At 36.8% G+C, this 11,348-nt stretch overlaps 1 protein-coding gene and 1 non-coding gene across 2 annotated transcripts; both read right to left on the bottom strand.

The window, feature by feature from the left end:
• Nucleotides 1-1,420: 1,420 nt before the first annotated feature.
• On the bottom strand, nt 1,421-4,664 carry LOC101308724 (cyclin-C1-2-like). Its single transcript, XM_004290125.1, has 9 exons — nt 4,579-4,664; nt 4,392-4,498; nt 4,162-4,201; nt 4,028-4,072; nt 3,341-3,459; nt 3,133-3,247; nt 2,520-2,570; nt 2,112-2,259; nt 1,421-1,806 (listed from the first exon to the last, which is right to left on the bottom strand). The coding sequence occupies exons 1-9, from the start codon at nt 4,608-4,610 to the stop codon at nt 1,702-1,704; spliced, it is 762 nt and encodes a 253-aa protein (XP_004290173.1). The 5' UTR covers nt 4,611-4,664; the 3' UTR covers nt 1,421-1,701.
• A 1,692-nt stretch (nt 4,665-6,356) lies between these two features.
• On the bottom strand, nt 6,357-7,548 carry LOC101309016. Its single transcript, XR_183922.1, has 3 exons — nt 6,896-7,548; nt 6,723-6,776; nt 6,357-6,612 (listed from the first exon to the last, which is right to left on the bottom strand). It is a non-coding gene; the product is annotated as an uncharacterized LOC101309016 (transcript).
• Between the last annotated feature and the right edge of the window lie 3,800 nt (nt 7,549-11,348).

The raw sequence follows: 11,348 nt of genomic DNA on the forward strand, positions 1-11,348 counted from the left end.
TACACAAGTGGTTTATTCTAGAACTGTGAATACATCTTGGAGATTACCTCCTCAGGACTGACCAAAAAGAAAAAAAAGAAGATTTCCCTCTGGGTTTAAGATGTCCCTTTTATACAATAATACAAACTCAACTTTAAGTTCATCTGTTCATCACAACACGATCTTGGTGTCCCCTAAACCTTAAACCCCAAACAAACAAACAAGATTTTAGATCCACTAAATAAGTGCCACAAATCGCATCTTCAAACAAACAAAATTGTAGATCCTGATAACTGATGCATCACAGTTTATTTTTAAAGAACAATGACCAGGAGGAGTCCATCTAACACCAACCTGTGGCACCACCTAAATGTTACTATTCGCTGCCTTCACCTCCTCTGCCAGAAAGCAGTTTAGGCTGCCCTCCATACTACTGCATTTCTCTCCTTTCACAAATACCACATTATAACAACCAGTACATCTCATCAACAGACAACACATCAAAAGCATAAGAAATAAGATCACAAAAATTATTCAACATACCCAGATTCAACTTTCTATAAAACTCTGCCTTCTCCAATCTCCAACACCGCAACACTTACCGGACACAACCATGTTACGTGCAAAGGCATTCGTCCGCTTGTTTATATCGCGGACACATTGAATGATCTGTAATATACCTCTAATATAGTGACCACAGATAAGGCATAAACCCAGTCGAACACTTCCAAAGAAAATGATTCATTTTTGGTGGAACTTTAAGCTTCCACAAATGCTTCCGGTATTTAAAAACGTTGAGATCCGCTCTTCCTCCATAACAACCCAATAACCACTTTTCACTGAACATCTCCAATGCTTATTTTTGTTTTAAATCACCTTGTCAGTTCATCGAGATTTGGCTAGAGGAAATACAGAGAATAGCATCTAGTATCTAGTATCTAGCTGGAAGTTGGTACTAGATACATAAGTTTGCATACACTTTAATTCTGAAAGCATAACAAGGTTTTTGAGAAACAAACCTAAATGGCTGTGGTTCCCGGTCATGCAAACTACTGCTATATGACAGCCAGAAGCCTAGAACATACTTGGAAATATAAACACTTGTGATTTATGGTTTCCCGAAACAAGTCTACAGAAAAAAAGCAGCCGCTGAAGGGTAACAAAAACTCAGAACGGGGGAAGTTTGTAATAAGCCTATGGTTGTCATTCTTGTAATGCTGCCTTTTCCTCCGGTGCGAATTTTAGTTCTGCCAATGACACGTTCCCCCACAGATGAGGCTGAAGGGAGATATGGTTCAGGCTCTTTTTGATTTCAAGTGATTGATTGGCACTGCCTAGGGGACTCCAAGTTCTCCGAAACACAAGATTACACCATGGTAAACTCAAGGTCCCAAAACCATGGAACAATGACAAATCAAATTTCTTATCACGATTCTGACTTGATTATGTAACGTTTATCTGTAATTTGAAAGTGATGCGCAAAGAAGGGCGAGTTTTGAACAATCAAATTAAAAAAAAACATTGCGATCTGAAAATGTTTATCAAGTGAGAAATCAGAGATATGTTCAGATTCTGGAATAATACAAGGGTGACTAGAAAACATAAGTTGAGTCACAGACTCACAGTAGAACATGCCCAATGACCATTGTAACCCATTCATTGATTTGTAGTGGTTCTTTGAGTAGCTTTTACAGTAGTACAAGGACAATGCTGTCCAGCCATCTATACTCTGGAGGGTAGCTTGTTCAGAGCAGCATTAAACCTCTCTTCTGGGATCATTCTGTGGTTTTCATAGAAATCTAATATCTCCATCGATATGTTTTTCACCTGGAAAAATATGATAAATAACTGTGTTTACAAAAACCTGACATACGAAAGCAGAAACCAAAAGGATAGATTATAAATAGCAGAATCCATCTATTGAGGTCTTCAAAAAACTTTCGTATAATAATACCTTTTGGTCTCTAAGGCCCAAGACTAGGCAATAATAAACAACTACCATTCAAAGCCTCTCTCACATCCACTTTGAGGTGAATAAACAATCTTCATTAGTAAAATTGTCTTGTTCTCTATTTCTACATAATCATAATGGAATGATGAAGAAACATCTAGTTTTCGACTGAAAAGCTCACCACATTCATATCCACACGGAGCTCCTCAAACCATGCAGTGGTGTCTCTGTCTCTGAGTACGCTAGCAATGTATATGCAAGCTAGAGCAATAAGGTGTGGAGGATGTACAAGTGCAAGGTCCATCTTGTAAGTGTCATTCACAATTCCCCTGTGTGTATTAAACTGTTAAGATTTTCTTCTTTTAATGTCTTTTGAAGACCATGATAAATGTTTACAGTGAAAACCTCTATGTGAAACATAAAGCAACAAAGTTGGGGTCACGTTTACATGGGTGGGGGTGGGTGGTCAAAAAGAAACAGAATTGTATGGACTGCATAAGCATGCAGATAGGTACCAGACTACCAGAACTTGAGATGCAAACACTAAATACAACTAAGAAACTAACACACCGATATGTGCGGCTCTTACCAGGTTACTTGTGTCATATTTATTTCATTCAAGCCTGCATCCTGAAGCAACCTGGAGAAACAATGTAGTCCAACCATCTTATGAATAGAAAAGATAGATGACAGATTCAACCTAAACCAGTGTGAACTCGAGTAAAAGTAGTGAATCAAAGCATTTGTGGCATCAACAGAATCCAATTTGACAGATTTAGGGTCATGATCTGCTATCTTTATGCACATATAGCCAAAATAACTAGAACATTAATTTGGATTCTAAAACATATTTGAGGGGTCCTGTGCATAAATCTGAAAGCGACCCTCAAAACATGCAGGAATTAAATAATCACATGTAAAACAATGGAGTGATCAAGAGAAAACAATTGGGCGGTTCAGTTGGCACACAAATACAAATCAAGTTTCCCATTGAATAGATAGAACTTATAGCCATATCATGTTTGATCTCCGCCAATTCAGTGCACTAATCTAATGGGATAATTATTGAAGTCAAAGCATGGGTACAATTTGTGCCACTGATTCACCGACAGTAAAAATTATTGTCATCAGAGTTTCATGAGGAAGAAATTCTCTCTCTACAACCAATCCAACTAATAAAATTCGTGAGACAAAATACTTACTGAGACAAGGAACGGTAGGGATGGTATATAACTAGATAATAGTTGAGAGCTTCTAAAATCTTCATCTCCATTTGAAGTATGTCATTGATGTCATACCTATACTTTTCATCAGAATCTGTGCAGAGAAACCAGAAGACATTAAGTGCTTTGCACCATATATAGAATGCCAAAAACAAGTGAATTAATATATTCAATAACAAGTGATTACATAATTTCCTGATGTAAAATACAAGGAGTTTAGCCTGAACTGTGCTTTCTTCTGCTTTTGATGCCAGGTACAAGCAGGTTGGAGCAACAAGGCGTGGATCATACTCAGACATAGCCTTACTGGAACAAGAAACGGGAATTATGCTTGGCAAGAGAAACTAAATCTAGACTTCATAGTCTTGCACTGACAGAGGAATGTTCACAATAGCCAGATTTGTGCAAGTGCATTTATCGTACAGTTCATGCTTGAAAATTTTCTAGCTGAAAAACATTTTAGATGAGAGTAGGAATCTCAAAATACGCAACTTAAAACCAAGACAATAAAGAAATGTTCCAGCATACTAGGTTGAACATCCATACATACATGTTACTTTGAACCATTTTGGCGAAAATAAAAATAAAAATTAAAGAGTTGATAAGAATTTGCCAGAAAACATGTTAGCAACATGTGATTAAAGGAAGACTTGCAACAACAAAGACAATTAATGCCCATATTTGTTATTATGATTGGGTATTGCTCTGAGGATATTCCTATTTCATTACTCAAATATTCTGCCAAAACTAAAAGGAAAATGAGTGCTGAGTCGGGGAAGCCAAAAGCTGTACTTAACTACCGAAAGCGATAACATAAAAAGTATGAGTTCAACAAGAAATGCAGGTTCTAGGATGGAATATTTGGTTAATATACCTGGTATACACACGCCTCATATAGGTAACTGCAGTAGCTACAACCCTGCAAAATCGACCAGTCTGAGAACGCAGAACTGAAATAAATATATTGCTGCACTTGATAAAACAAAACGATGAAGCTATTGGATGAACCTTTGTCTCACTTTCACATGTTGTGCCACTTTAGATATATCTGATAACGGTAAGCCGGAACATAACCAAAAGACAAAAGATTAGTCTCTACAAGCATGACATATTCACTCAAATCACTCCTATCAATCAAAACAACGAAAACACGAAACGATTCCATGATTGATCAAGAGAACACAAAGATCCAAACTTGCAGGGAAAAACCAAATGATAGGAGAGAAAAAGGGAAATACAATTGGCCATATGCATCTTGATGAGCTTGAAGTCTTCAAGAGTGATGCCCTTCTCTTTATCAAGTGGGTGCACAACATCCACTTCTTCCTGGTCCGAAAGCTGTTTGCTGCACAACCCCAAAGAATCGAATTAGAGAGTGAAGTTCGGAAGCAAGAAAATGATCCAGAGAAGGGAAAATTTACGTACTAGTGAGACGAAGTCCAGAAATTGGAAGCCATGGCTTTTGTTGGATTTTGAAAACTCTGTCCCCGAACTGTCAATTACTTCATCGTAATGAATTTTGGGGGAAACAGATTTGTTAATGTTATGGATTCCGGACTGCGGGTTATTCAATCAGCCCAACCCAATTGTCTCTACTATATTTAAAGAAAAAATGGTTTATTGGCGGTGCTGTTTTGTGGCTGTTTTGTGACAAAGTGAAGCCTAAGGTAAAATTTACCTAGTGAAAGTGAAAGTGTAAATTTTCCTAGTGAAAGTGAAATTTACACTTCTTGAATTTTAATCTAAACTCTTTTATTCTTTTCTTTATCAGGGTTCTCATTAAGAGACAAAATGTAATTTAGTAAAAAATAAAATTTAAATTACCAGAAGATAGAGTGTGAAACTCTACTTTATAGAGTCCTTAATATTTTTTGAGCATTAAAAGAAAACATTAGCCTTGCTAAAATTGTGAACCTTTAAGAGAGAAAACCTCAACAGCACTGACACTCCTTTTGCAGCCCCATACTTGCCTTTTCCTCTATCTAGCGGCACGCCCGAGTGACGTTAGTGTCGGACAAGACATGATGTTAGAGTCCTTCTCAGATGCTCTATTGATATCTAATAATGGGACTTTGGGTATGAAAGCTTTGTTCAAGATGCAGAAGGAGTGTTATCCAACGTGGCATGGGCATTTTCGGGATCGTTGGTGGCGGAACGCTAGCGGAAGACGGGTGCGAGAGGTCACTCCATCATCTAGCAACACCGGGGTTCTCGACGATGGTTTCATTGCGTTGAAGCTAAGATTAGAATTTGATTCGAACTTGGTTAATGGCAAGCAAGACCAGAGATTTTTTTGAGTGAATTTGATCGTATGAGTTAAGTGATAATATAAAATGTTAGTGAGTTAAGTTTTGAACATGTTAAAACTCAGTTACCAATGATGCACTTTTAGTGGTATGATGAAGCTAAGCGCTACTTGATTGGTTTTCTAGTGGCAATATAATGGGAAAACTGTAAAACATAGCAACTTATGGCTCCGTGTGAACATTATATTTCCGGTATGTCGGAGAAATTGTAAATTAGAAAACGAAGTAGTTAATGATGCACTCATTGCTAAATGACGCTTGTTAAACTACATAGGTTTAGTTGAGAGCCCTGTGATTATCCATGGATGTTCTGTTTATGATTATTGCACTAAGCGGTTTCGGCATAATGTCCCCTTAATGTATAATAGAAGTTTTAGCTATGATCAAGGCTTAAGGGCAGCCATACTGGTCATGTTTGAAAAAAGAGGAAAATGCAGCGCCGGTATCCCAACTTTTATGGCACAGCTAAAGAGGTACCCATAATTTAAAAACTATCAATGTGGTACCCAAACTTCTATTTTGCTACCAAGGAAAGGCTTGAGGCCAAATTCCGTAACTGTGCCGTTAGTTTGCTGACATGGCCGGCATGGGGCCCACCAAAAAAAGGTGCAATGACAAAAATAACCTTCTAACTCTCACCAAAACCGTTTTCCCTCCAAAAGCACTAAATTTGAATTTTTCTAGGTATCACATTGATCAGTTCAGCAGAGTTTAGACACTGCTGCTGTGTTTATCTGTTGACAAAAAATACTATGCAATAGCTAGAAATATAACATAGAACCAAAAAGGGCTGCCAATATCACTGAATTAAAACCAACATCAACACGAGAAACATACTATGCATCATAATTCAAGCTTAATTGGTTTCCAAAAACTCAAGGAACCATATTGTTTGCAAAAAATTGATTCCAAACCATGATGAAGTACACATTATGTTTCTCTAATTTAAAAGCCAACACATTCACTTTGTAGAACACCTTGCTGCATGATTTTGGCTGCTTTGAGTAGGAGGCTGTGTTGAAGCTGATCCACTACCATTTCCAGCAGAACTACCCTCCATTGCCAACTTCATTTTCTTCCATCCCTTTTTAGACGTTATGACCTGGTCCTTGATATGTCTTGATTCCTTGGGTGGGGCTGGTGCCCTTTGGACCTGTGGACACAAACAACATTATTTCCAACTGTTAACAAAGCATTTCAGCAATAGTTGGCTTTACAACAAGAAGAACAATCAACAATCAACAATCACCACCAGATACATACCTTTGCTCTCACTCTTTTCTTAGTGCTTGCTCCACCAGCAGATGTTCCTTCTCCCTGTTTGAACAAAAAGAAAAAAGAAAAAAGAAAAAACAAGTTAAGAATTATACAGATTCATAAACAAATAAATTTCATATTAAATTCAAAAACAAGTTGAGACTTTACTAGACACTTACAGCTTCAGCTGCTTTCTTGGTTGTAATGCAAACATAGTTTCCTTTCCATTGATATTAAACTGCACAGTACTCACAAAACTTGAACACATCTCTACTTCTTTATTTTGTTGTCTTCAAAACTTCAGAATAACAGTAGAATCTGATAAGAGAGTAAATGCTAGAGAATGCTTATCACTTTGTACAAAATAATAGCAAGTCTCAAAACCATCCATCACATTTGGTACCAAAACCTACCAGGTTATTATTTGGTAGTAATTTGTAGTTACATAGCTTCTGTACATAACAAACAAGGCTTTAACATTCAAATACTGAATGAGTTGTAAATTAAAGATGCTTTTCAAGGAAAAACATATGAACATTCAAATACTCAAAATTAATGGTAAGACATGTACAAGTTATGTTTGAAGGACGACTGAACATGGAAATGAGTAGAAGCATATACCACAGATCATAGATAACATGTATAATTCAAAGTGGGAGAGATACTGTTATGAAGAAGAACTTTAGTCAAATGAACTCTATACATGAATGAACAGCAAGACATATGGAATGAAAAATAGACTCAAGCATAGCGATACCAAATTTTATATACCAAAGAAGGTAACGAGCAAAGGAACAAGGTCTTTCCAGTAAGCCAAACTGGAGATGACATTTTATTGAAGTAAAAAATTTATTTGCTGAGATCAAATTCTATCAAGTGAAGAAGATAACAAAGAGTGGAGCTATCTTTATATGCTTAAAAACGATTCAGTACAACTGATCATCAAAAGTAACTTCACTTTGATAAATAAATATCAAGAATAGAGATTCTTTAACACCAGAGAGAATGCAGCAAGGATAGTAAAGGATCAGACTTTAAGTATCAAATGAAAGATGGCCTTAGGGTATTCAGAACTCATTATAAGGAATAAGGGGTTTAACTTTCTCTTTAACAAACTGAAAGTTATAGAAGGACTCGATGCATGACAGGTTCATGTAAACAGGATGGCAAGAACTGTTGTACTATAAGGGAACTAATTTCAAAAGCAACTGAACAAGAATTGATATCAAACATTGGTATGGATACATTGCTGCTACTATATCTTATATATAACTCAAAGACACAACTCAAGTCAAGTTACAAGACCTGGTCTATGTTCCGAACTCAAGGAGCCAATGCCAATTTAAGAAAAGCATGAGCTGAAATTTCATATCCCAATAGCATCCCCTTGTATAGAACTGTTTCATTCTAATTTGTGCAGGATATTGGGACAACTACACTTGTCTTTCTTTTTACCAAAGAATTGCCAGAAAGGATGTTAGCACAGGTGCTTGTTTTGAAAATCTTGGGGATTCAAAACTCCTAAAAGAGTGGTAAAATATGCTGCTTTTGATGTATACTAACAAAGCGGACTGTGTAACCTACCAACATCACATTTGGGTAGTGAAAAAAAACTCAACAACCTGCAAGGTCTTGAAATTCAACTAATAAAATATAACAGTGCATTTAAGACATGATAGAAACATCAATTATGCAGCCAAAAAATCTCTCAACCAACTAATAACTAAAATAATTTTAAACACATACGAAGTATTTATGAAATAGAGAACCAGCTCACCTGGCATGATAAGCAAGTCCATTTCGAGATACAAGGACATTGAAATGAATGGTCACATAGCGTAGTTGCTATTCCACTACTGTCTGCGTCCAGTCGCTCTAACATTTTAAACAAAATACAAAATTATCAGTATGGGCAAAACAATACTTCACTACTCGAGAAATGATCAAAATCCAGGATAGTTCATCTTTAACCAAAACCAGGATATTTGTGTCACCGATTGTGTCAACTATCTGAGCTTAACTACACAAATTGAACTAATCGAACTAAGAGAGCATCGAATCAGAGCTGAGAACTAACCGTCAACAAATCCTTCATGGTGATCGGAGCGTTAGCCGCCGCCATGGTTGCGCAGATCGACGGCTCAGAACCGGTGGCTCGGATTTATAGCTGGTTGCGAATCCAGTAAGAGAGATAGAGAAACGGAGAGGCACGAGCGCTTCGAACCCTGCGATGGGGATTCGAAGCGGGTTGAGATCTGGAACCAGCCATTAGAAAGGCCTCTCTGGAAAGCGAACAAGGGAGGGAGAGAGAGAGAGATCTAAGAAACAAAAGGGGGGTAAAAAGGAGGTTTGATTTTACTCGATTAAGGGGGAAAGTCGAGTTTTTACTCGATTAGGGTGCCATATATGTAAAATGTCGTTTTTGTCCCTTTTTTAGTGGACCCGATGTTAGTTACGTCAACAAACAGACGACACCGTTACAGAAATTAGCCTTAAACATTTTCTTAGTAATAAAAACAAAATTTGGGTATCAATTGATAGTTTTTAAAGTCTTGGTACCACTTTAACCGTGCCACAAGAGTTGGGGTACCGGTGTTGTCAAAACTTCTTGAAAAAATGATTCTAAATTAGATGAACAACCGACCCATATGAAAAATCATTCATAGCTAAAAAAATTCTAAATTAGATGAGTGAATCATATTAACAACATGAACCATATGTAAACCATATAATATTATAATTATTGTATGCATGTACGCATGGTCGGCCTTGAGGCAAGAGTTGCTAGGCTTGTGTTTAGGGTCTTTAGTAATCGAGGGGCCTCTAAAACTTTATTCCTTCCATATCATTTTTGTTAAAATTAATTATAAGATCCATTTTCAATTGTTTCTTGCTAATTTCTTCAATTATTTATGAAAATTCTTCAAGTATCAGATTCCATAAGTTCAAATTACAATTTAGATATATATATATATATATATATATTCTTTCCATTTTGTTGAATTCAATTTGATATTTGACTTCCTAATTAACTTGTTAACATAAAAAATGGTTAACTTCCTTCCATTATGAATGCTTGGGTTTTTAATTTTAATTGATTGGCTAATAAAAAATTCTATAAAAATTCATTTTTTTACTTTTACGTCTAGGGCCTCCACTGATACAGGGCCGGCCCTACATGTACGTATACAGACAAAGATCAGAGATCAAAATCGAAGGTCTTTTTGTTTTTATTTTTTATAATTGGAGTTATTTCAAAGTTTTTATTTTTTATTTTTTTCCGACTAACAAAGAAAAGATTACAAAGAGAACTCACAACATCCTAACCCCAACCCCAACCTGTCTAAATAGAAAACTTGACTAGAGGAAGAACACCATTACTCCAACTTTGAGGGGGATGATTATGGCCAATGTTTGCCAAGGCATAAGAAAGAAAATTAGCTTTGCGCCGCACTTGAGTGAAGGATACAACATTAAACATACTAGCTAATGTAAGGCCCAACCCGACCACGTTAGTTTCTCTTCTTAACGGGCTCAGGCTTGGGCCGGCCCATTTACTCAAATGTAAGGCCCGACCCAACCCACGGCCCAAGCCCATAACGTGGTGGGCCATGCTCGGGCCGGGCCCATGAACGGGTCATGTCGGGCCCGTTTCGTGTCGAAAATTGAAAATAGTCGAGGTGAATGTCCTATACCACCGTTTCTACTCTCATAATCTCAACTTTTAATTATACATGATACGATTACAAACCAAAACTAATTCATGCAATCTATCGGTCATTTTTTTCTATCAGTCACCCCAAGAATGTTTTAGATATTGTTTTGAACCTTGGTTTTGAATTATTGAGTCTTTCAAATTGTTTATTTGGTTTTAGTTTATGGAGAACTCTTGCTTTTATGTTCATGTATGCGCAACACAGAACATTATAAACTTGTGAGTGGGGCTAGAATTAGGTTGTTTAATCTCCTAAACGGTTAATATGGCTTAATTCAGGGTAGTAAAACCTATAGAACAATAGGTGAAACCAAATAAAAATGATAGCATGCGAGGTAGGCGTTCCATACTAGTTTTACATACTTGTTCAATCAAACTTCCATTGATTTTAATGCTTAGAATAATTTGTGATGGGAACTAGATGATGACTAACTACTAACTAGCATTCTCTTTCTCTTCTATTTATTGTATTTGGACTTTAGTCTTTTTGGCTAGGCTTTGGGATTGTGTCCCACACCACTTCTTCTCCTCATACCTCCTCCATAATATGATGATTATGATCTCATTAGCTATGTAGTTACAATTCTCTCCTCTTTTTCCTCTCCATGTGTTTCCTCACTCTCTTCTATCGTTCTGTGTTGTGCACATCTCTTTCTTTTTATGTTGATTCTATACATTTTTTTTTGATGTACATGATGAAGAATAAAGTGTAGAGACAAAGAGATAGCAAGAGAGTCATCTTATTCATTGATAGGAGCCCTTTATATAGGGAATTACACAATACCAATATGGTAAGGATATGAATACATAGATCTAGTCTAACTACATATCCTATTGGCATAAGGCCAAGGCACACATAGAGAATATCCTAGAACACTCCCCCTTGTGCCGCGCGCTGATATGCCGATGGTGCTGAT

This window comes from Fragaria vesca, linkage group LG2 (assembly GCF_000184155.1).
Source record: "Fragaria vesca subsp. vesca linkage group LG2, FraVesHawaii_1.0, whole genome shotgun sequence".
NCBI classification, from domain to species: domain Eukaryota; kingdom Viridiplantae; phylum Streptophyta; class Magnoliopsida; order Rosales; family Rosaceae; genus Fragaria; species Fragaria vesca.